This window comes from Tursiops truncatus, chromosome 11 (assembly GCF_011762595.2).
Source record: "Tursiops truncatus isolate mTurTru1 chromosome 11, mTurTru1.mat.Y, whole genome shotgun sequence".
Lineage (NCBI taxonomy): Eukaryota > Metazoa > Chordata > Mammalia > Artiodactyla > Delphinidae > Tursiops > Tursiops truncatus.
This window is the reverse complement of record NC_047044.1, coordinates 243,667-268,022: the sequence shown is the minus strand read 5'-3', so window position 1 is coordinate 268,022 and position 24,356 is coordinate 243,667. Positions and strand designations below refer to the sequence as shown.

Below are 24,356 nucleotides of genomic sequence, written 5' to 3'. Positions count from 1 at the left end.
ATGGTAAGGTTTTGCCTCTGGTCAATCTCAGTAAGTTTACTCTTGGTAAAGGGAAGTTCACGTGAATTACTGGCTCATTGCATTTGTATGTTTATTCATTTATGGGGTTTTTTTGAAGCTTGGGAAGATTGTGTTGCGTCAGATGACTGAACAGTTAGAAAATAAATTAAATTTATAAAGCACTTAGAATATTTTAGGCATTTAAAATTTATAAATGGAACCCTTCAGAGTTGTTGCTAAAACCTGCTAGAGTTAGATAGAAGAGAGAAAATGAAAGTACATGGATTGGGAGACTCACTACTGTTAAGAAGACAATACAGTTAACCCTCGAACAACTCCGGCTTGAGCTGCACGGTCCACTGGTATGTGGATTTTTTTTCACTAAATACATATTACAGCACCACATGACCCTCGGTAGGTTGAACCTGTGGATTTGGAACCTCGGATATGGACGGCAAACTGTGAGGTTATCCTCGGATTTTCAATTGGTTAGTGTTGGTGTTCCTAACCTCAGCGCTGTTTAAGGGTCAAACTACTATCAAAGTGATCTACAGATTCCATGCAATCTCTATCAAAATTCCAATGGCACTTTTTTTTTTTGCAGAAATAAAAACATCCATTCTAAAATTTCAAGGGATCCCAAATAGCAAAAAAATCTTGAAAAACAATAAAGCTGAAGGACTCACACTTCCCAATTTCAAAACTCACTATAAACCTACAGTAATCAAAACAGTGTGAGGGACTCCCCTGGCAGTCCAGTGGTTAAAACTCCACAATTCCACGGCAGGGGGAGTGGCTTTGATCCCTGATCTGGGAATAATGATCCAGCACACCACATGGCGAGGCCAAAAAAGAAAAGGGGTGGGGGGCCAAAGGACTTGGATAGACAGTTCTCCAAAGGAGATATACAAATGGCCAATAAGCACATGAAAATATGCTCAACGTCATTAGCCATTGGGCAAATGCAAATCAAAACCACTTTGAGGGCTTCCCTGGTGGTGCAGTGGTTAAGAATCCACCTGCCAATGCAGGAGACACGGGTTCGAGCCCTGGTCCAGGAAGATCCCACGTGCCGCGGAGCAACTAAGCCCGTGCACCACAACTACTGAGCCTGCGTTATACAGCCCGTGAGCCACAACTACTGAGCCCATGTGCCACAGCTACTGAAGCCCACGCGCCTACAGCCCGCACTCGGCAACAAGAGAGGCCACCGCAACGAGAAGCCCGTGCACCACAACGAAGAGTAGCCCCCGCTCGCCGCAACTAGAGAAAGCCCGCACGCAGCAACGAAGACCCAACGCAGCCAAAAATAAAGAAGACAAAACAAAACAAAAACAAATCACTTTGAGATACTATTTCTTACCCATGAGGACGGCTTTTATCAAAAACGGGAAAATAACAAGTGTTAGTGAGGATGTGGAGAAACGGGAACCTTGGTACACTGCCAGAGGGAACGTAAAATTTAAAAGATGCAGCCGCTGTGATGAAGGCTGGTGGCTCCCCAAAAAGTTAACCATAAAACTGCCACGCGATCCTGCAATTCTACTTCTAGGTATACACCCAAAAGAGCTGAAAGCAGGGACTCAAACAGATACTTGTGCACCCACGTTCACAGCAACATTATTCACAACAGCCGAAATGTGAGAATAACCCAAATGTCTAGCGATGGATCAATGGACAAAATGTGGCATAAACATACAATGGAATATTATTCAGCCATAAAAAGGAATGAAGTTCTGACACAGGCTACTGCACAGATATACCTTGAAAATATTATGCTACGTGAAAGAAGCCAGACATATAAGGGCACAAATTGTATGACTCTATTTACATGGTGTCCAGAATAGCTAACTCCACGAAGACAAAAAGTAGGTCAGTGGTTGCTGAGGTCATGGGAAGGAGGGGTTGGAAGACGCCAGCTAGGCAGAACAGGGTTCCTTCTTGAGATGATTAAAAGGGTTTAAAATTGACTGTGGTGATTGATGCGCAAGTCGGAATCTACTGAAAGCCACTGAACTGTGTCCTCGAAGTGGGTGAGTTGTATGGCACGTGAATTACATCTCAAAGCTGTTATGGAAAACAAAACACCTCCCCCACCCCACTCCAACAGACATTCATACACTGAGCTTAAAAGCCTAAAGAACAGATTTTTAAATTTTAAATAAATTACAGTTTAAATACATATATAGTTGAAACTGTTACATTACAGCTGTCCCTCCGTATCCAAGGGGGATTGGTTCCAGGAATCCCCCCAGATACCAAAATCCACGGATGCTCAATTCCCTTACATAAAATGGTGTAGTGTTTGCGTAAACCTACACACATCCTCCACACACTCTAAATAGTCTCTAGATTACTTATAATACCTAATACAAGGGAAATGCTATGTAAATAGTTGTTGATTGTGCAGCCAATTCAAGTTTTGTGTTCTGGAACTTTCCGGAATTTTTTTCGATTATTTTCAACCCGAGGGTGGTTGAGTCCGTGGATGCGGAAGTTGAGGATACAGAGGGCCAACTGTACTGTCTTTGTTTTGTTTTGTTTTCTTTATTGCTTTCTATTCCGTTGATTTTTGCTCGTTTTAAAAAATATTCATTTATGGCTCTGTCGGGTCTTAGTTGCGGCATGCGGGATCTTTTGCCGTGGCGTGCAGGCTCTCTAGTTGCAGTGTGCGGGCTTAGTTGCCCTGTGGCATGTGGGATCTTAGTGTCCGGACCAGGGGGTTGAACCCGAACCCCCTGCGTTGGAAGGCGGATTCTCAACTATCTGACCACCAGGGAAGTCCGTGGGCTGTTATGTACCGTCTTAAGCCAAAGGTCAACTTACAGGTCATTTAATTGTGTCTAGGAGCATCCGAAGGCTCAGGTCACAGGTCCCCTTGAGCCATGTGTGACAGTGGGCACGGGCTGAGCGTGGAGCACTGTCTACCTGGGTCAGTCGGGGGGGCTCAGTGACTTGGGGGGAGGGGTTGGGCACACTGGGGGGCTCTCCAGGGGTCTGTGAGGTGAGAGCATGAGGGGTAGGGGCTGAGGGCAGAGCCAGACACAGGAGAGGCAGTGACTTCCTGATTGACAACCGATCTCCAAACCAAAACCTGGACAGTGCCTTCATCTGCTGCTCCCAGGAAGTGGTCAGAACACAGGTGGTCATACGCATCCTCCCTCTTCCGCCCCCGGTCCAGGGCCTGTTCCTCCTTGCTCTCCCAACCCACGCCCCATTCCGCTGTCACGGGCCTGACGAGTTCCCTCCCTCATGTCTCCTCCACCCCTGCCTAGGCAAGGGCCAGTGTGCTGACCCTTCAGTTCTGCCCTGAGATGAGGAAGCAGGAGCAGGAGAGTGGGAAGGGGCTGCGTTCTGGTGAATTCTCCAGTCCTCAAGATGGTTTCAGGCCCCCACATTCCAGCACCAACCTCGCGGCCTTGACACGTAGAGCTGACAGGCTGGCCAGGCTGTGCGGCACTGAGGCTCAGGGCCTCAGGCAGCACCAGCTCACACACTTGCGTCCATTTTATAAACGAGAGTGTTGAGGACTGCACAGCAAAGGCACCCAGGAAGACTGGTCAGCGATCAGCCAGACAGTATCTGGCCCGTGTCCACTGTCAAGGGCAGGGACGGCCCACTGCCCTCAGGCTCCCCAGTGGGAAGGAAATGGCAGGCGCAGGATCAAACACGAACTGCCTTTATTCATTCACGGATCCAAATGACAGGACAGGCTGCTGTGGAGGTGACCTCAGGGTTGTCTTTCCTCCTCTCCCACAGCAGGGCAGCCTCATCCCTTCCTATGCAGAAGCTCGCGTCAGCGGCATCAGGCTCGGACCCCTACGGTGGGAGCAAAAGGGAAGGACCTCCCACAGCCCTGATTACAATGTCCTGGGAAGGACCCTGGGTCAAGTCACACACGGGCCTCCTGGGCCATCCATCAGGCCAGAGAATGCCCTGGGATGGGACGTGGTTAGCGTGGGTGGACGAATGGGCCCTCGAAGCAAAAGGGCAGCCAGCGCCTGCCCCACAGGGCAGCACCCCAACCTGCGTCTGCGTGGCAGCTGGCTAAGGCACGGTGGCTGGGCCACACCCTGATGCAGAAGGCCAGAGACGAGCCGGGACCCTGACCCTCTCCGGACGTGTGTGGCTGACAGAATGGGCCTACTTTTTCCGCCGAGGGGTCTGGGAACCGCTGCTTACGTCGGGGGCTGGGGAAGCTTGTTTGCTGGCGGCCACCGAGTCCTCTGGGGGGGCTGGCCTGTGCTTCTCCTCCTTGGCCCGAGGGGAGGACTGGGGGCCCAGTAGGGCCTGCATGACCCTAATGGCCCCCACGGTTCCGAGGAGCCCCCAGAGCAGGGCAGGGGCCTCCAGGGCAGACAGCTGTTTCCGCATCCAGCGCAGCGCCTGAGCCAGGGTGCTGCTGGAGCTGCGGGCCCGGGGCGGGCTCTTGTCCTGGGGGGCGGGGGGGGGGGGTGGAGTAAGGCCTGGGCCCATCCCTGCCGCCCACCCCAGGCTGGGTGACGCCTTCCCACCTGAAGGCCAAACTGGCGGAGCAGCGTGTCCAGCGTCGGGTCCCCCAGGGACACGGACGGGAAAAATTCCTCCACCCACTGGCGTCGCCACCACCGGCTGCAACAGCACGGGGCACTCAGGCGGCGCCAGCGCGCAGGCCCCGCACCCCCGCCTGGCGCCCGGCCTTACCCCTGCTCCCCGGGCTTCGAGAACCAGTACTTGTAGCGCTGGGCTCGCACGTAAGTGGGCGGCTGCTTGTGGAAGGGGTACCTGGGCGCGTGGTTCTGGATGAGGCGGATCACTGCGAGGGGCGGGGAGCTCGCTCAGCCCGGGCCCTCCCCGCGGCCCCGCCCCCCCAGCCCCCACCAGGCCCCGCCCCTCCCGGCGACACCTCCAGCAGCCCTGCCCCCGCAGGTCCCCCCAGACCTCCCTATAGGTTCCGCCCCACCTGGCTCCTTGCCCTGCAGCAGGCGGAGGACCAGGCTTGTGAACCAGGGACTGTGCGTGTGCGGGCCCAGGGCCGCGAACCACATCTGCCAATCGAGGCGCGGCTGGTGGGGCACCACAATGGGGGGCGCCCGGCTCACGTTACCCGGCTTGTACATGAACTCGATTTCCTGCTGGGCAGAGTGAGGTTTAGCACTGTCAGCAGGACCTGGTTCCCGGCTCTTCCCCCCAACGCCACGCCAGTGGGCTCCCCAGCCCTGTGGAGCCCGCCAGGTGCCCCAGACAGGGGCCCCAGGGAGCTCTCACCTTCCAGTGGTGCCCGTCATAGCTGCCCTCGAGCACCACCTCGGGCCGTCCACCCAGACCAGTCATCCGGCGGAAGAGGCCATAGGAGTGGGCCAGCTGCAGGTGCTCCACGGTGCCAAACAGGCGGTGGGCCCCAGTCCAGAGGCGCCCATGGGTCGAGGGCTCCATGTAGGAGTACGGCACCTAGACACAGGTAGGCAGAGGCTCAGCAATGACCTTCCAGCCCTCTCCCGACCCCCTACCCCGGCCGCAAGGGACTACTCACCAGGCTGATCGTGAACAGGGCCACCGTGGCAGTGCCGAAGATGGACAGCTGGACTGCAGCACAGAATTTCTGCAGCCACCCTCGCACTTGGGTCCACCTGGGGGGCAGGGGACAGAAGCGCAGTCAGGCCTGCTCTGCACAGCCCTACCCCACCCCCTTAGACCATGTACCTCCAGAGGGCGGTCAGCAGTTCCCAGGCAAGGGAGGCTGCACCCAGCCACATGGTGGGTAGGGTCACCATCTTCAGCCACTGGGAGAACTGGTGGAAGGTGAAGGCTGTGGAAGGAAGGGGGCGTGAGGAGGGATGGGAGAACTGGTGGAAGGCGAAGGCTGTGGAAGGAAGGAAGGGGGCATGAGGAGGGATGGCCCAGCCTCTGCCCTCTGAGCCCCCAGCTGGCACTCACTGGTCTTGGAGTGAACAGTGCGCTGCTTCCAGTCCACCTCCAGGCCAAAGCAGTGCACCACGCCGCAGGCCAGCAGCCCATAGACGGCCAGCTCCAGCAGCAGGGCCAGCAGGGCCTTGGGCCAGGCTGCAGGGCAAGGAGGTCATGGGTCGGTCGGGAACAGGGTTGGAGGGTCTACGGCCAGGGGGCTGGGGCGGAGCTAGAGCAGGGTCACTTGCGGGGGGCTGGCAGGCAGCAGGGGTGAGGATGGCTGTCTGTCTGGGACAAGCTGACACTCACAGGTGGGCGTCTTCTTGCGGCGGCTGTTGCCAGACGCGGCGGCCAGGTGTGCATCATCCAGGAGGGCGGTGGTGAGCACCAGCGTGAGCAAGTTGAAGAAGTTGTAATTGCCAGTGACGATAATCAAGACTTGCAGCAAGACCTGGGGAGGGGCTGGACTCAGAGCTTGCAGGCGCCGCCCCCTTCCCGGGCCCTTCAGAGCCTACTTCCAGGCCCCTCTGCACCATCCCCGCGGCCCCGCCCCACCTAGATCTCTCCTGCAGGCCCCTGTGCCCTCCTCGTCACCGCACGCAGACCTCTGTTTTCCCACTCCGCCTGTCCTCCCCCTGGGCTCACAACTTCCACGGCTCCCCACCACCACCTGGAGAAAACCCGAGCTCGGCACGCCTCGTGCGGTGGCCCTTCCCCACCTTCCCCTGCTGACCCAAGATGGACATCCTCCAGCGAGGCTGCAGCCCCGCCCCACAGGCATACCCTCAACCTCAGGCTGACTCGCTCCTCTGCCCATGAGGCCTTTCTGACTGCTGGCAGCAGACACCCCATCCCCAGTGGGACCCTCTGGGCAGTGCAGAGGAAGGCCACGTCCTGCCTGGCTTCCTGACGGCTAAGGACCCCACTCACCTGGGAGTAGAAGGCAGCCAAGCGCAGGCGGCGAACTGGAGCGAAGAACAGAGGGGGCACTGCAATCTCGATGAGGAAAGTGGCCACCACGCCGAGCTTGTGCAGCCAGACGGGCAGATGGTGGGCAAACCAGGAGGCGGGCGTGGGCAAGCACTGAGTCTCGAAGTGGTAGGTGAGGGCTGTGGGTGACAGGCGGGTGGTCAGGGCTGGGCAGAGCCCCCAAGACTGCCCCACGTCCAGACAGGGACCTCACCGGTGAGCCCCCACCACGCGGGGCAACGGCTGGTCAGCTTGACCACACCCGAGGCAAACATGAGGCGAAAGAGCAGCCAGCGCACGAGCCAGAAGGGGAGGTCCTCGTGGGGCGGGACCCCTGCCAGCCTGCCCTGGGCCTGCTTGTGGCGCGGGGGCAGCCTCAGAGCCGCCACCAGCAAGGCCAGGAAGCCAGTCTCCAGCAGAAGGGAATCCCTGTGGGGAGAAAAAATAGCACAAAGGACCTCCTCCCCATCAAGGCTGCCCCCCTAAGGGGGTCCTCCCGGGAGAGACAAACACACCCCACCCCATCCCACCCACCCAGCCTCCTGCAGCCCCACACCCAATAGTCACTCACCACTGGAAATAAAGAAACACCTGGCCCACCTGCAGGGAGAAGGGCTGTCAGGGAACAGGGGGTGTGTCTGCAAAGGCAGGCAAGGCAGAGGCACGGGTGGGGTGGAGAGCGCACGGGCCTGGAGCGAGCTGGAGATAAGGGTCCCAGTGGTGAAGGGGGCAGCAGGCAGCCCTCACTTGCCTGGTAGGCAGACAGGTAGGCAGCCCAGAGCAGCAGGTAGACAAGGAGGTGGCGCAGCTGGTGCAGCAGCAGGGCTCCCAGGGCCAGCAGGGTGCCCAGCAGGCTCAGCAGCTCCAGGCCCTGTGCTGTGTCCAGCCCCAGTAGCGGAGTCTCCCACAGCAGCGTTGGGGTCTCCCACAGCTGCGGCCAGCGTCCCTTTCCCTGCGGCCGCAGTGTCCTCCGTGCAGGCAGGATGCCATCAGGGCCGTACAGGCCTGTGAGAGGGCACGTCAGGGCCAGGCACTGGACACTGCCCTCCAAGGCTTGACTCCTCCCACCAGTCAGGGCCTTCAGGCCCGCCTCCCCAGGTCAAGCCCTGCAGACCCCCGCCCCCCAAATCTAGGTCAGGACCTGCTGACTCTACCCACTCACAGGTCAAGGCCTGCTGACCCTCCAGACCCCCCCACCCAGGTCAGGCCCCAGGCCTACCCGACTCCCCCAGGTCAGGATCTTCCACCCGGCAGGGCCCTGTTCCCCCTTCCTCCACGCCAGAGCCTGTTCTCTTACCTGCCCACCAGGTCTGGGCCCACCCCCCTCAGGGCTCTGCCCCCCCGACCCAGGTCAGAAGCCAGAACCCTACTGAAAATGGACCCTTGCACGCCTTCCCACTGCCCACACCCCCGCGGCCCGCAGGACACAACCGCAGCCCCCTACCCCGTGCATCAAGGCCTGGACCTCACTCCCGCCCCCAGGCATTGGAGTGTCGGGTGGGGAGATGAGGGGTCACAGGGCGCGGGTTGGTGGGGGGGTCCGCCTTCGGCGCCCTCACCCGGGATCTGCATGTAGAGAGAAGCGAAGGCGAACATGAAGACGGCGGCCACGCCCTGGAGAAAGAGCTGCCGCGGGAGCCGGGAGCCAGCCATATCCGCTACGCTGCTGCGGGATGGACTGGATCCCAGGGTCCGGTCCACTCCGCCCCGCCCCGCCCCGCCCCGCCCCGCCCAGCCGGCGGCAGCTGCAAGCCCCACCCCGCCCCACGCAGACGCAGGCCCCGTCCCCACGCATGCCCCGCCTCCGGGGCGTCCTGAGACCCTTCCGGCGCGATTCGGCAGCCTCACGTCAGAGATGTGCGCGCGTCGCTGCGCGCTACGTATTTTCCTGGGCGGGGACAGTAAAATGGCGCCAGAACTAGTGGCGGGCTGAGCACACTGGGTCATTCGAAGCTGGCCCTGCGGTCCCCGGGCCGACCCGGCCCCTCCCGGACATGGAGGACGTGGAGGCGCGCTTCGCTCACCTCCTGCAGCCCATCCGCGACCTCACCAAGAACTGGGAGGTGGATGTGGCGGCCCAGCTGGGCGAATATCTTGAGGAGGTGAGGGCGGCCCCCGGGGAGTGGCGCGGGGCGGGGGCTGCCGGGGGCCCCGCCGCCTCCCGGTGTGTATCCATCTGGCGCTCTGATCGCACTCATCCTCAGGCTCGTTTCTTTTTTCCCAGCCCCGTCTCTGCCCCTCGAAATCCTCCTTTATTAAGTTAGCCTGGAGCTGTCCTTACAGCTCCTGTAAACTACCCGTTAGCGAGCCTTGAAATCGACTTAGTGAGTGGCGACCAGCATTTTCCTCTGATAGAGTAGAATACGATTTGTGTGCATGTGTGGGTGTGTGAGAGGTCTGGATCACGACGTAAGAGGGATCTCTTATGTTAGATTTTCAAACCAGTTTCGAGTGACTGCCATGTTCCATCTCGTCAGCGTTTAACCTTTTTTCAGTGTTTGACAGCTGTGTCTAGACGTCTTTAAGGAGCTGTCCGCTCCATTTCTGCACTTCACTTTCACTCCTCAGCCCGCTTGGACTGCTCTTGTCTTGATCAATAATGATATCCCTCTTACCAAATCCAAGGGTCACCAGAAGTGTCATCTTATTCAACTCAGCAGCATTTGGTGGGTTGAGCACATCCTCTTTTTTGAAACAGGTTTTGGTGTTCTGATTTTCTTCCGATTTCGTTACCTACTTTTTCTCTCCTATCCAGTCTCAGTGTTGAGCTCCTCAGGGTGTGGCCTGAGCCATCTTTTTACACATTTCCCCTAAACCATTTCATTTATTTCCCTGATTTTAAGTATCACTTGTATGAGAACAACCCCTAGGTTTATTGATTTATTCCCCCCTCCCTCGATTTATATTTCCGTTCCAGGTCTTTTTTCTCAATCAGTTTTGTGTATCCAGCTGCTCATCTTGACATCCCGCTTAGATTTCACACAAGCAGCTCAGGTTTACTATATTATAAAGGGGAGCTCCTTGTTTTCCTGCTCGAATCCCAGCCTTCCTGATCTTGGCATATGGCACTACTGTTCAACCAAGGTGAAAGCTAAGAGCTAGTGAAACCCCACACTGCACACCAGTTCACCCGTGGATTCTATCATGCCACCAGAATTTCATTTCAATTCATCTATTTTCCATTTTCTCTGATCCAGGCCACAATCTGGCTCCCATTCACGCTAAAACCTTCCTTCCTGGCCTCCCTACTGTTGTTTTTGGCCCCATCCAATTCATGCTCCACCCAGCAGCAAGTGTGATGCTTAAAGATTAAAATCAGGCTGCAGCACTGCCCTGCCTGAAACCCCTCAGTGGCTTTCCATTGCTCCCAGAAGAAAATCCACATTTCCTTCTCTGAACCGGGTCCTGCCCACTGTCTTAGCCTTGTGGCAGGCTCTCCACCTGTTCTTTTTTTTTTTTTCTTTTGGGTCCACCTGTTCTTTTGAACCTGTCTGTCGACAACACCCAAGTTCATTCTTCACTGAGAGTTTATATTTTCTGCACTCAGTGGCAAAAATTCTTTGCCTAGTTCTTTTTATGACTAATTCTTTCTCATTCTGTATCTCTCAGTTGAAATATCAGCTGATCACCAGGTCTAAAACAGGTCTCTGTCATAGTACCTTCTGTATTTTAGAATGTTCATCGTAAGCTGTTCTCTAACTTGTTTATGGTCTGTTTACACCCTAGAATGTAAGTTCTGTGAGGGCAGGGACTATGTTCATGCTCTCTCCCCTTTGCTTAATACAATGCCTGACACGTAGTAGGTGCAGAATAACTGTTTGTGAAATGGACACTTGATCTGACAATTGACCTCTGCTTGGACGTGGAGTCTCCTGAGAACATGCAGAGAACTATGCTAGGTGGGGCTGCTGTGGATTCAGGCTTCCACACTGAGCAGGGTGCTTGTGGATGCCTGGGAAACCTGCTTGCTCGGTCAGCTCCCCTCCTGCTCCATGTGTCTGCTTTTCCAAACCTTCTCTGCCCCCTGAAGTTCTGATTTCTCTGCCTCTAGTTTTGTCTTTCTCCTTTCATTTCCACATAGCTACCAGAACATTCTTTCTTTCTTTTAAACACGTTTTATGTTGCTGTCCTCTTCACAAACTTCCTCTGTCTTTTCAGGAATTAGCAGAAGTGGTGGCATGGTGGCTCCTCTCAGACTCTCCCCCTTTGTTGTGCCACCGTAGTACCTAATGTCTCGCCTTACCCCCAGCACACCCTCTGCTTTGGACATGTTTGCACAGTGCTCATCTCGCTGAGTCGTTGAAACCTGTGTCTGCTAGCTGCCTCTGTGTGGGTGCCTGTGCTTTCCTAAAATGCCGTTCCCTTCATCTGTCTGGGAGCATCGATCTGTCTTCAGGCGTAGCTCCGTTGTCACCAGCTTGCTCATCATGCATTTGCTGAGCACCGGTGTCGGGCACTGAGCTGACGGCTGGAATCACCCTAACGTTGATCACAGTCTACTGGGGGAGGAGAGCCTCGGTGTGACAAGACCACCCTAGCGGTGGTGAGGCCCAAGGCACGTCCTAGGGAGACTGCTGCAGAGGCCAGTCTGAGCGCGTTGGGGCTGGACGTTCCAGGCAGATGGAAAGCGAAGGCAAGGAGCTTGAAAACCATGTGGAGGCTTCAGAGTACTGTTCCCTGAGAGGAGCAGGGGAGGCGCCGGGCTGTGGGGAAGATCCTGAGTTAAGTATGGAGATAGAGTTTGGGGACTTTGGATGTCTTGGTGGACATACCTAGTGGGCAGCTATAAACACAGTTCTGCAGCTTAGGAGAGAGAGCTGGTCTAGATGGGTTTGGGGACTGTTGGCATATGGTTGGTGGACACAGATTTAAGGGGTGGTAGGAATTGGGGCTCATGAGGGGCTGTGGGGTTGGTGGTTGCAGAGGAAGGAGGAGGATGTACTTGGAAGTGTTTCCTGACTTTCCTGCTCAAAGGATTGAGACCCCAGCATTTTGTCTCTGTCTCCCCCACCCCTGAGGGTCCTCAGTCCTTCTCTCGGGGTGGGCGTCTTCCTGCTGGAGTCTGGCTGAGTTGGCCCCGACTAGGATGGGTGAGGTGTGAGCACCTGCGGAGAGGAGGTGGTGTGTAGTTCTGGCCGTTCGTGGATGATACACTCTAGGGGCCTCCCTCTTCCAAAACACTAGGTCTCAGAGGTTACAGGAAGTAGGGAAAATCACAAAGACCTGTCTTTTGCCTCTAAAAAAATGCACAACCGGTGAGCCCTAAGCAGAGTCAGAGCTGTCATTCTGAGGGGCTGCTTGTGGTGATGGGTACTTTGGGCCAGTGGCACTGGGAGAAGGTGGGGTGGCGGGTGGGCTGCCGGCGAGAAGGGTGCATAGATGTCCCACTGCCCTGCGTTGTGTCTTGCAGCTGGACCAGATCTGCATTTCTTTTGACGAAGGCAAAACCACAATGAACTTCATTGAGGCAGCACTGCTGATCCAGGGCTCCGCTTGTGTCTACAGTAAGAAGGTGGGCCCCTCCTGACTACTGGTCTTGGAGTTGTAGTGTCTCGTGAGACCGAGGTCTGCTGTCCTGCCGGGGCAGGTGGCAGGCTCACCAGCGCCTCCCACCTCCTCCGCCAATTCCTCGCCACCTTTTAACACCAAAGAACAAACTTGGATTTAATAATTGCAGGGTTGGGACTTCCCTGGCCGTCCTGCGGTTAGGACTCCACGCTTCCAGGGGGCATGGGTTTGATTCCTGGTTGGGGAACTAAGATCCCACATGCTGTGCAATGTGGCCAAAAAAAAGAAGAAGAAGAAGAAAAAGAAAGAAAAACATTTTATTGTAAAGAGAAGGAAAGAGATTGGTCAAATACTAAATCGGTGGCTCTCAACCCAGGCTACACTCCAGTTAATCACCAGTGCCTCGGCCTAACCCAGACTGATTAAATCAGGATCCCCAGGTGGTGGGGTGGAGGGGCAGGCAGGTCACAGGATTTTCTGAACTACCCTCTGACAACCAGAATTGAAAACCACGGAGCTGGGGTGGCCAGCCGGGGTGGGGGGAGGGGAAAGGGGAGCTGGGGGAGGAAAATGGATGAAACAGAGAACCAGAAGAAATAGGTAAGGAATGGGTCAGAAACATGGGCTGACGGGCTTGCCTTGAAAAAAAGAAAAGACAGCTCATCTCAGGAGACTGCAGGGAGAAACGCTGATGCAGAGAAGGTGGGCCCAACGGTTTGCAGAGTTCGCACCTAAGGCCCCAGTTTTCACAATGGAGCATGTAAGTCAGCTACTGAGAATCAGCTACTGGATTGGAAATTTGGAGAGTGAGGTTTGGCGAAAGTTCAAAATATTTGCTGAGGGGAATGCAAAATAAAAGATTAATTGAAAGCATTGGTAGTCTAATGAAGATTAAATGCTGGAAATTCTTCTCCAGCAGTAATAGTTGTCCCCTAGTGGAGGAGCGTGGAAAAGTGGACCACAGCACTGATCCCAAATTGGTGGTTTAGCGGGAGGGGGGAAAATAAAAAGTGCACAGGAGGTAAGAATTCAGAAGAAGTGTGTTGAGGAGCTCAGTAATGGGGTCCCAACCAGACAGAGGAGGGGGAGTAACCTACATGCAGGTTAACGGGCGCAGGGTACAGTGGACCTACCTCTGGGCACTGTAAGTTATTAAGATGGTCTGAGATTTCATTGGTTTTTGTCCTAGATGATCCAATTAAATTGGATTCTTTTGTCCTGCATTTGTCCTAAGAAGGAATATCTGCAACTGACTTTGAAAGCACAAAACCTAAGGTGAACCGATACACAAATACGTGGACGGGTAGATACGTGATAAAGCAGGTGTAGCAGAATGTTAGCACGAAGTCTGGAAGGTGTGAGGGGAGCATTGGCCGTAGTCAGCGCCGTCCAGCCGGACCTTCCGAGGTGATGGGAACGTTCTATGATCTGTGCTGTCCAAGACGTGCGGCTCCTGAGCCCTTGAAATGTGGCAGGCGTGACTGAGGCATCTTGCGTTGTATTAACTTTTACTTACATTTAAATTGATCGCGCCAGCTGCGGCTCATGGCTGCCGTGTTAGACGGCGCAGCACTGGATTTCTATATCCCTGGCGCAAGTCCTGGACCCGCCACTGACTGAGGTTACTTTGATTCTCTGAGTCTCAGTTTATCTCGTATACAGTGAGAATAGTGATGGTACCTAATTCCGACAGAGTAGATGAGATGAAGCATGAAGCACAGTCCTGTGTGTGTGACAAACACTTAAAGAAAGTTAATGTTTATTATTCCCGGTGAGTGGGATCCATGCGATCGGGGCCACCACCTGTTTTGCTCACCACTGCCTTCTATCGGGTGCTGTCACCCCAGAGGAAATGGCCCAGGGGCAGCGCGTGTATGTACCCTCCTGGTGGGTGCTTTGTGGTATCTGGAAGATCCCAACCCTCACCCTAACAGTGGGGCCCCACGGGTTGTGGCTGGAGCTGTGACGGGCCGGCAGAGACCCCCAGGTGCTCCTGCAGGTTGGGCACTAATTGGAGCAGCAGGGACGTGGGCTGCAGGCAGGCTGGTTGGTGTGCCAGCAGTGAAGGCAGACAGGGCTGCGTGGGGCACAGGCTGGGGTGCCACAGTGCGGAGGTGGCCACACCTGCCGCGGTGTGGTGTGAGGACGCAGAGCGGGCTGGGAGCTGCGGCTGTTAGGTAATTCTGGGGAAACATACTAGTTTGATTGGACAAGTCTTTCTGGCAGCCACGTTGGCAGGAATTGTGCTGGGGGTTCTGGACAGGACATCTGGGCTTCTCTGTGTACTTGGACGACTAGCTGGAAAGGCTCTGGGGAGGGCCCCTCCCTTCTGCATCCTCACTGCCCGCTTCTGGTTGCCAGGTGGAATATCTCTACTCGCTGGTCTACCAGGCTCTTGATTTCATCTCTGGCAAGAAGTGAGTACTGGAGGTGGGGCCTGCATGCAGCTCCGGAGGCCCCGTGGCCTCCCGTGACGCCCTTGCACTGATTCTGTCTCAGGCGGGCCAAGCAGCTCTCCTGTGAGCGGGAAGACGGGCCCATTGGGGATGCCGGCTCCAGGGCCCCCCAGGAAGTGGAGTATGAGGTGAGGTTTCCTGGGTGCCTGGCATTGCCCCCTGTGCTCACCAGGCACCCTCCTGAGCTCTCCATTCCCCCGCAGTTCCTGTCGTTGGATGACCTCTCTGATTCCCGTGCTAACGTGGATCTGAGGAGTGACCAGGCCTCTAGTGTGAGTGCCCCTCTCCTGCGTTTAGCTGATGGGGGTGTTGGAAGGCGGTGTCATGCCATGTGGGTTCTCACGGTTCACCCACTCTTGGCCTCTGTTCAGGAGACCCTCATCGTCCCCCTCCTGCCCATGGCCCTGGTAGCCCCTGATGAGATGGAGAAGTATAATAACCCCCTGTACAGGTGCGGGCCTTAGCCTGGCGGGTGGAGGGTGGGGTGTGCTGGGGAAGGGTCACTGTAGCACCTGTGTTTGTGCCAGCACAGCTGTCGGGGGGAGGTCCTGGCCAGCCGGAAGGATTTTAGGATGAATACGTGCACCCCCCACCCCAGAGGAGCCTTCATGTTGGAGCCGGTGGGCATGTCCCCCACGGGGGCACTGCTGCCGAGGAACCAGAAGGGTGAGGGTGAGGGCTCGGATGCTGGTGGGAAGGAAGGGGCCTTTTGCGGGGGAAGCGGGGCTGACCCCGTTCAATCCCCCGTCTCTCCCAGAGGCCTCTGGGAGGGCTGAGGAGCAGCCAGTGGAAGTCTCTGTGCGCAGGAGTCCAGTCCCGCTGCTCAGCGCCTCCCAGGAGCCAGGTGAGGAGAGAGCTGCCGCGTGGAGCTGCAGGGTGGGGTGGGGGGACGGGGCCCTGCACTCCTCTGCCGCTGTGCAGCCTGTGGGGGGGTGAGGCATGGGGAGCAGGCCTCTGTGCTCAGGGCCCACCTTGGCCAGCCGTGCTGTCTTGGTCCAGTGACCACCCCCTGACCATTCTGGGGCTCTGAGGTTTGGGCCCACCCCCTCCTCTCTGGGCAGACAGAGGTGGCAGCATTTAAAGAGAAAAATTACTAAGAAATAAAATGAACCAACCAAAGCAGCAGTACGATGAGCGTGTAAAACGCCCTGCTGCATCCTCTGGTTCTAACAAACAAGTTGAGAGAGGAGTGGCCTCTCAGGCTCTCCTTGGGGTCGGCCCTCATCCCCGAGGGGCAGCCCCCCTTCTGCTGACTGGTCTTCAGGCTCCTTGGGGCCGGCTGGTTTCTTCCTTCCCTGCCCAGGCACCATTCCAGAAGGCCCAGTGCCCGGAGGTGGGGGTGAAGAAGAGGATACAGAGTGGGCAGCAGAGCCCCCCGAGGCCTCGGCCCCTGAGGTCCCGGTGGAGCCGCAGGAGCCCAGGAGCCCAGAGCAGGTGGGACCCACAGTCCGGCCTGCAAAGCTCTAGCCCTCAGCCCTGGCGGGGACAGTCTCGCTTACACAGGGAAGGCAGTCCCCTGGTCTTTGCTCCCTCTCTGGGCCTTGCACACCAGGGCAGTGGGTGCGTCCCCCAGCCAGCCCTAGACCTGGCCCTGCACCTGCCCGTTTGGGCAGCAGCTTTCATGTCTCTCCCCTCTCCGAGCAGAGCAGCTGCTGCTCTCAGGGCGGGGCGGCTGGTGTCCAAGAGTCCAAGGCCCACGGTGCTCAGGGTTACTACCCAGAATGGCAGCTGGTCTCCAGAGCTGACTCTCCCAAGGCCAGGCTGGCAGGAGTGGACAGGCCGGCCTCCCTCACCCCCGAGGGTCAGCTCTGTGCTCCAGCCTAGAGCTAAGACATCTTTTTTTGTAAGAAAAAATCCTGACATATAGGAAAAAATACTAACATTTGTCAATTTTGGCTGATAGATACTTGGATATCGTATCGTTCTATTCTTTTTTCTGTTTTTTAAAGAAGAAAAAGTACCCCGTGACCACTAGTTTACTGATTTGTATGTTCTCCTAAAGTTTTTCCTAGAACTTCTGTTTTACTTTTTAGTCATTAAACTATTTGAACTTCCTGCCCCCAGAGAAGGTCCCTGCGGGGTTCTTGGTGTCTAGCCCCGGAGCAGGGCTGCTGGGGTGCCTGGAGCCTTGGGTGGAGGAGGAGAGGGGAACCCTCAACGTTTTTTTGCAGAGTGCGGCCCAGCCCAGGAGGTGTGCACTACGGGAGCGAAGGGAGGCCCTGGAGCCTGCGTCCCGGCTGAAGGTGAGGGCTGGTGGGGCCTGGACCCCCGGCAGGGAGGGTATGCTTGAGGCCCCTCTGCAGTGGCTGTCTTTCGAGCAATCTTCTTCCCCAGAATTGGACCTCTCTTCTGCAGCCCCAGGGCACCTCCCTCCCTATGTCTCTCAACTGGGGGGAGGGTGCACGTCCTCCACTCTCCTGTGTCTGCTTGTGCTCTGTGCTCAGGAGACCCCAGACCCCTGGCAGGGCCTGGACCCCTTCGACTCCCTGGACGCTAAGCCCTTCAGGAAAGGTAACTGGGGGAGGGGCACTGCCCCTGGGCATCCGGGGCTGGGCTCACCTGGCTTGAGTGGAGGCTGGGGCTCCAGGGCCCGTGGGCACGGTGATCTGCCCTGGGCCACGGTTGTGCTCCGAGATCGTCTGTTTGCCCCCAGGTAGGCCCTACTCTGTGCCCCCCAGTGTGGAGGAGGCTCCAGGACAGAAGCGTAAGAGGAAGGGTACCGTCAAGCTGCAGGACTTCCACCAGTGGTACCTGGCTGCCTGTGCGTGGGCCGGGGGGTGGGCCAGGGCCAGAGGGCCCGGGTGTGGCTGCGGGACTGGGCTTGGCGCCTGCTGACCCAGTCCTCTTGCAGATGCTGACCACGCTGACAGCAGGCGGCCCCGGCGAAAGGGCCCTTCCTTTGCAGGTGCGGCTCTTCTGAGGGTTGGTGGCAGCACGCTCTGCCACCTCCCCTCAGCCTGGGGACACCTAGGGCCCGGGGCGGATTCGGGTGGGCCTGGGCAGGATGAGGGAGCCCTTCTCACAAGGCTTTCGTGTGCAGACATGGAGGTCCTGTACTGGAGACACGTGAAGGAGCAGCTGGAGACCCTCCGGAAGCTGCAGAGGAGGGAGGCAAGTACCGGCCACCGCCCGGACCCCGCTTGGCCCTTGGTGGGAGACGGCAGTGGCCCTCAGATGCTCTCTTTGCGCAGGCGGCTGAGCGGTGGCTGCCGAGGGCTCAGGAGGAACCGTGGCCCGCGGAGGAGGACCGGCTGGAGGACTCCCTGGAGGACCTGGGAGCGGCAGGTGGGTGCCTACGGGGGCCAGGCTGGGTCGGGGCTCAGCGCCGGCTGTGGGCTAACCTGCCTTCTGCTCGGGTCCTCCCCTCCCAGCAGGTGACTTTCTAGAGCCCGAGGAGTACGCAGAGCCTGAGGGGGCCGAGCCTGGGGAAGACGCAGACCTGGGTAGGTCTGGGAGTGGGCTGCTGGCCAGGGGACCCTGAGGGGAGGAAAGAGGAGGTGAGGCTCACGGCCGCAGCACCTCATGGCTGCCCTTTTCCAGAAGCAGAAGCCATGCCGGCCTCCCTAAGCTACGAGGAGCTGGTCCGAAGGAACGTGGTAGGCCCAGGTCAGAGTGGGTGGGGGAGCCGGGCGGTGGGCCCTGCACAGAGGTGACAGCCCCTGCTCCTCCCCCAGGAGCTCTTCATCGCCACCTCGCAGAAGTTCGTCCAGGAGACAGAGCTGAGCCAGCGCATCAGGGACTGGGAGGACGTCATCCAGCCCCTGCTCCAGGAGCAGGTGAGGTGGGCTGGGCCAGGGCCTCTGGTGGAGAGCTGGAGCGTCCCGCTGCCTGCCTTGGGCCAGCCCCAGGACCTGCTCCTCCCCTTTGCAGGAGCAGCATGTGCCCTTTGACATCCACACTTACGGGGATCAGGTAGTCTCAAGGTTCAGCCAGCTCAACCAGTGGTGTCCCTTTGCGGAGTTGGTGGCTGGCCAGCCTGCCTTTGAGGTGTGTCGTTCCATGCTGGCCTCCCTGCAGCTGGTGAGTGGCCTGGGAGCCTGGGAGGGAAGCGGTCTCTGGTCTCTGCTGACGATCTGTCTCTACAGGCTAATGACTACACAGTGGAGATCACCCAGCAGCCGGGGCTGGAGGCGGCGGTGGATACCATGTCCCTGAGACTGCTCACGTACCAGCGGGCCCACAAGCGCTTCCAGACCTACGCTGCCCCCTCCATGGTCCAGCCCTGAGTGGGGAGCACTGAGACTGGGGTTGGGCCCTGGAGCCCTGTCCCCAGCAGGTGCTGGGCATGCATCTGCTCACTCCACTTTGCTTCCTGGCTCGCCCAGCCCAATAAAGTGTTGCCACCCCGCCAATCCCTTTAAAAAAACCTTTACAAAACTGTTCCGTGTGGAGGAAAGGGCTGTCCATCCTCTGCACCCCAGGAAGCTACCACGTCTCCAGCCCCTTTCCTGCCGTGGCCTCCAGGGGCTGCTGGTATAGATCTCAGGCACACACAGCTCCACCACATCCTTTTAATGACCCAGCTCAGTGCAGGACGCTGCGGAAGGCAGCCATGTGGCGCCGCACACTGTCTGCGACCTGCTCGGCCGACCTGGCCCTGCCGTAGTAGTCTGTGAAGAGGCCGTCAGGGCTGAGCAGGTAGATGGCGATGGAATGGTCCACGATGTAATCCTGGTCCTCGTCCTTGGGGCCAGCGCTGTAGTACACGCGGTAGCTGCGGCTCACCTGGGCAACCTGCTCAGCAGAGCCGGTCAGGCCCAGCAGCCTGGGGTGGAAGTCCTGCACGTAGTGGGCCATGGCCGCCACGTCATCCCGCTCGGGGTCCACCGTAATGAAGATGGGCTGCACGGGGGGCAGGCCAGGCTCCGCCTCCAGCTGCCGCACCACCTGCACCAGCTTCTCCAGTTCCTCGGGGCAGATGTCAGGGCAGTGAGTGAAGCCGAAGTACATCAGCACCCACTGGCCCCGGAAGTCAGCTTTGCAGCGAGCCTGGCCCCGGTGATCCAGCAGGCTGAAGTCACCCTGGCCCACGGCAGCTTGGCGCAGGGCCTCTGTCCGTCGTTGCTGCTGCCACCGCTCCTTCTCGGCTCTCATGGCCAGCCAGACCCCACCCAGCCCAGCCCCAATCAAGGCTGTGATCAGCAACCTAGTTCGTAGCCCAGGGCCCTGGGGCTGGTCCTGCCTTCCCGTCTCTGCAGGGCCCCGCCTTGATAGGAGCCGGTACCTCACATGCTGGGCCTCTCCTCCTGGGGTCCTAGGGAGAGCTGGAGGCTTGAGCTGAAAGAGCCTGTGCCAAGCCTTGGGTGCCTGAGCCAGCAACAGCATGGCCTAACGCTCCTGGAAAAGAGCAAGGGTGTCAGGAGCCAGAAGGTGCCTCGGCCTCCCGGGTCATACCCCATCCTGGAGATGCTGCCATCTGAGGGACCAGCCCTACACAGGCTCTGCTAGCAGCAGCTGCTCACCTGGCGTCAGAACTGCTTCACCTCTGAAACCTCAAACTCCAGCTTAGGTGTCGTCAAGCGTCCACCCCTGTCCGTCCTGTCCTTTAGCCTGAGAGCCTCAGTCTATCGCATCCCACCCGGACCCTGCCCCCCGTCGTGTGCCTGCAGCTGTAACCAGCCCAGCCCTCGCCTGCACCTGAGCGTCTGAGCTGACCAAGAGCATTCCAAGCGCATGCCTCGCCCGGATTCCTGAGCATATTTATCTGTTTGCAATAAACTCCCATTTCTTGAAAGGAGGTAGGTGAGTCTCTGGCTTCAACCCCCGCCCCCCAAGACTGACTCCTCCGGCCCTTTTGCAGCCTCTCCCCTCTGAGGCCGCTTCAATCGTGGTGCTTTGGCCTCCAGCCCCGCGGAAATCCTGTGCCACCCGCACCGCAGCCTGCAGCGCCTTCCCGCCCCCCTCCCCACGAGCCCCTCGCACGTAGAACCTTCCGGCGGGCAGTCACCCTGTAAGAAACAAAGTTTCCACTTGCCTCGAGCCCACTCTCTTCACAGCCGGGTACCCGACAGCAGCTCTGAGCTCGTGGCCCACGCCCTGCTGTTGCTTCGGTGACCTCTGCGCCTTTCTCAGGGCCCTATGGAGGTTTGCTAGGCGGAGGTCTTAGGACCCCGCCCCCCCCCCCACGCCTCACCTGTTCAGCTGCTGCTGGGAGGACCCTCTAGAAGACTTCTAAACGTCCGGCCTCCACCCCGTCCGACGATTCCTGGGCTGAAAGACCTTGGATACGCCCCTCAGCCTGCTGACATCAGCTTCCTCCTTTACAAAATGTGTTCTAAGCGGTGCACAAGATGGACCTGCAAACGGAGGCAGCCTGCGAACGTTTCCAGGGCCCCTCTCCGGGAGGCCCTTTTCCTCCAGGAGCCCCGTTCAGGGCGCCCTCTCGGAACGCGCCTCGCGGGCCAGTTTTCCAAGACCCCGGCGCGCCGGGGTCGGTGCCAGGAGTCCGGGGACGCGACCTGGCAAGCTGCGGAGACCATCCGCCTCGCACCACGCCAGCGCGCATGCGTCAACGGCGCCCCGCTCGCGCACACTGACATGGAGCTGGCCGGCGCCGGGCCGTGCGCGTGCGCCGAAGGTGGCGGGTCAGCCAGAGGTCACGTGTCAGAGGCGGGGCTTCCCTGCGCCCCGCCCCCCGCGGCGGCGGCTCCTTGTTCGGCGCTGTAGCTAGTCGCTGGCTCTACCCGCCCTCTCGCTTACGGCCCCGGCGCACCAGGTATCTGCACGGCTGCGCGCCTCTCGGGCTTCGTTGCTGCGTGTCGGCCTGCCCGCGCGGTGGGGCGGGGAGTGAGGAGCCGGGCTCAGGAGGGGAGGGCGTCTCTGGGCGTAGGGCTGAGCCAGAGCGGGTGCCCCTTTTCCTGTCCCCTCACCGAGCCTGGTGATGGGTGACCGGGTCCGCCGGCCCGGTGGCCCCAGGCCGTCCAAGCACAGCAGCGCTTCCTCCACTCCAAAGCGTGGCCTACGGCGGGGTTGTTCCTGGCGGTCAGAGCGGCTGCCCCATGCCAAACTGCGGAGACACGGTTCAGCGTGGACCCACCCCGCGTCTCGCGTGCAGTCAAACTCCAGCCCCTGATGCACCCTTGGTTGCCAGTTCCCCTGGAGTGAGGGGACGGGGGAGACGTGAAGCGGCAGTGTGCCTGACTTCAGCGGTGGAGGTCAGGAAGTCCTTGTATTCGGCCTGGGCGGGAGGGCCGTGAGGGTTTCCCCAGACCCGAGGCCAGGTCAGCCTTGCTTGGATAAGGTCACTGGGTGGGAGTTGAAGAAGTGGGGCGGGGACTGCCAGCGGTGAGGCCGGTCCCAGCAGAGGCAGGGTGAGACAGGGCTGCTGAGGTACTTGAGGACCAAGGCTGCGGGAGTTATGAACGGGAGGTTGGGGCCACATAAGGAGATCCACGCCAACAGACATGCCACAGCCACATGGGGACCCCTATGGAGAGGCCACACAGGCTCCAGGCGCTCCGGGGCCTGTCCTGGCTGGGGAGGACTGCGGCCTCTCTCAACCTCCTGCCTACGATCAGAGCAGACAGGCTGTCCTCTGCCTTCTTACTGAGGATGAAGGCTGTGTGGGGGAGGCTAAGGTGATGGAGATCCTGCAGCTTCCTGTGAGATGCGGGGGATGCTGACTCTCGGGTCAGTCATGAGAGGTCAGGGACCCTGAGCATGGAAGGTCAAGTTCTCTATGTGATGGGATGACAGGTGCATCAGTCAGGTCACCTTCTTGAGTGGGTGGTCAGGCATCCTGTGATGTGGGACACTGACCCTGGGTTTGGGTCAGATCACCTGTGGTTGTGTGTGTTCATAGGTCAGGGGTCTTTCACATGCAGGAGGTGGACCCCAGAGTCTGGGGTCAGGTCACACGTGATGAGTAGCAGGCTGTCGACAGTGGCTGTCACATCTCTTGCTTCATGCAGGATTCTGTCTGCAAGAACAAGCTTCCTGCTCTGACCCACAATACAGCGGCCCACTTGCCCTGGCAGCCCTTGCATCTGGCCAACCTCCCCTGCATCAGGACTCCCAGTGACCCTCAGTGGCCTCTGATCAGTGATCGCATCACTGACCCTGACCAAGGACTCATCAGCAACCTTGACAAATGTCCAAAATAATGACCAGTGACGTGAACAATTCTGGTAAGTCCTCACTAATGACCCATCAAAGATATGGATCAATGTCCTATGGCCCATTAATGATTGATCAGAGGCCCATCAATTATTTTGACCAAGTCCCTGTTAATGACTCCAATCAAATTTCCGTTGATGATCTTGACCAAAGTCCAATGACCCATGAATAACTGATCAGTATCCTCCCTAGTGACCCTTCAGAGATTCTGGCCAATGTTTCTACCAAACCCAGATCAGTGACCAATCAGTGGCCCACCTATACATGCTCTGGGCTCTGGGTGACAGTGAATCCATGAATAGACTCCAGTTTACCCCAAGTGCCCTCCCACGTGCCCCAGACCACGTCTTCTGACTATTGGTACATGCTAGGCAAGGATGCTGTTCACCTGCACAGTCACCTCCCCACCCCCACATTTTTCCTCACCTTCTTTGGTTAGGACTCATCTGGAGTTAAGTATTTACTGAGCAGTGTAGTGGATGTCCAGCTGGAGAGGGAATGGAAAATAAATTGTCCTCGTTTGGGATGGGGGGCGTCAGTGGGGGGATGAGGCTGGTACCTATTGCTGGGGGTACAAGTCTGGGGGATGGAGGGAGAGCAGCTCTTCCCTTGGGAACCGAAGGGGAAGGGGCAGCTGGATGATTTGGTCCTGTTATTGGGGGCTGATGGGAAGGGAGATCCAAGTTCTGTCCTGGGGCTGAGAAGCCTGGGCCTTTGGGGGCTCTGTCTGGGTCAGGCGTGAGGTTAGGAGCTGCCTGTGGCTGCTGGCCTTTTTGAGGTCAGAGGTTCTGGTCTGGAGAGGAGGTGTCTTCTAACCTTGCAGCCACAGGCAGCCAGGGCAGGTGCCAGGACTCTGCCTCAGGGCATGTTTGTCCCCAAGGTATTGGCACCAGGCTTCCGGCCACTCCAGCTGCTGCCCAGACTTGGCCAGGGCCGCGGTCTCCTCCAGATTCATGCTTCGCCAGATGGCCAAGAGCATGGCCCCTCGGCATGGGTAAGGTGGTGTAGACAGCACAAAGGGGGCGTTCCCACAGCAATGGGTTATCCTCAGTGTCAGTGACAGTGGGGCGCTGTGGCGTCCCTGGGGGCAGGCGGTCTCTGGGCCTGACCTCTGGGTCGGGGTCAGGGGCAGCCAGCCGTCCCCACGCACGGATGTGTGCGCCCTGCGCGTCCGGTCCAGCACAGCGCGCACGAAGCCTCTGAGGTACCCTTGCTTCAGGCTGATCAGCCCCGGCAGCTGCTTGGACTCTGGTTCCCGCCCCGGGAGAGATCAGCAGGTGCGACAGGGGTAGGTGGGGCCGCCACCACTCCGGGCTGCGACACACATCTGGAACCTGTCGCCGTCCTGTGTCCGTGTCACTGAGGCGAAGTGCCCTTGTCCCGACCCCATTCTCGTTTCTCTCCCGTGTCCGCCCCTCAGTC

At 58.3% G+C, this 24,356-nt stretch overlaps 3 protein-coding genes across 11 annotated transcripts; 1 reads left to right on the top strand and 2 right to left on the bottom strand.

Moving 5' to 3' along the window:
- Positions 1-3,663: 3,663 nt before the first annotated feature.
- On the bottom strand, positions 3,664-8,573 carry LMF2 (lipase maturation factor 2). 3 transcript variants are annotated; one of them, XM_033865736.2, is made up of 14 exons: positions 8,415-8,573; positions 7,607-7,860; positions 7,427-7,455; positions 7,070-7,284; positions 6,817-6,995; positions 6,196-6,337; positions 5,917-6,042; positions 5,683-5,788; positions 5,513-5,609; positions 5,248-5,430; positions 4,943-5,114; positions 4,684-4,795; positions 4,515-4,611; positions 3,664-3,819 (listed from the first exon to the last, which is right to left on the bottom strand). In XM_033865736.2, exons 1-14 carry the CDS (start codon positions 8,506-8,508, stop codon positions 3,685-3,687), a joined length of 1,941 nt encoding a protein of 646 aa, XP_033721627.1. In that variant the 5' UTR covers positions 8,509-8,573; the 3' UTR covers positions 3,664-3,684. The 3 variants fall into 3 exon arrangements, with proteins under 3 accessions (XP_033721627.1, XP_033721625.1, XP_033721626.1); XM_033865734.2 differs by lacking the exon at positions 3,664-3,819 and adding an exon at positions 3,855-4,434; XM_033865735.2 differs by lacking the exon at positions 3,664-3,819 and adding an exon at positions 3,855-4,434 and having other exon boundaries at positions 4,943-5,111.
- A 162-nt stretch (positions 8,574-8,735) lies between these two features.
- NCAPH2 (non-SMC condensin II complex subunit H2) lies at positions 8,736-19,171 on the top strand. Of its 7 annotated transcripts, none has more exons than XM_073787984.1 (20): positions 8,736-8,957; positions 12,266-12,367; positions 14,725-14,780; positions 14,863-14,947; positions 15,023-15,091; positions 15,191-15,270; positions 15,352-15,485; positions 15,577-15,663; positions 16,135-16,253; positions 16,991-17,062; positions 17,264-17,330; positions 17,473-17,580; positions 17,671-17,724; positions 17,860-17,930; positions 18,011-18,104; positions 18,191-18,262; positions 18,360-18,415; positions 18,494-18,595; positions 18,690-18,839; positions 18,905-19,171. In XM_073787984.1, exons 1-20 carry the CDS (start codon positions 8,850-8,852, stop codon positions 19,043-19,045), a joined length of 1,827 nt encoding a protein of 608 aa, XP_073644085.1. In that variant the 5' UTR covers positions 8,736-8,849; the 3' UTR covers positions 19,046-19,171. The 7 variants fall into 7 exon arrangements, 6 of the variants coding, with proteins under 6 accessions (XP_073644085.1, XP_073644088.1, XP_073644089.1 ...); XM_033865726.2 differs by having other exon boundaries at positions 8,737-8,957; positions 16,123-16,253; positions 18,194-18,262; XM_033865725.2 differs by having other exon boundaries at positions 8,737-8,957; positions 16,123-16,253.
- A 145-nt stretch (positions 19,172-19,316) lies between these two features.
- Positions 19,317-20,144, bottom strand: SCO2 (synthesis of cytochrome C oxidase 2). Its single transcript, XM_033865731.2, has one exon. The coding sequence runs from the start codon at positions 20,142-20,144 to the stop codon at positions 19,344-19,346; it is 801 nt and encodes a 266-aa protein (XP_033721622.1). The 3' UTR covers positions 19,317-19,343.
- Positions 20,145-24,356: the final 4,212 nt, after the last annotated feature.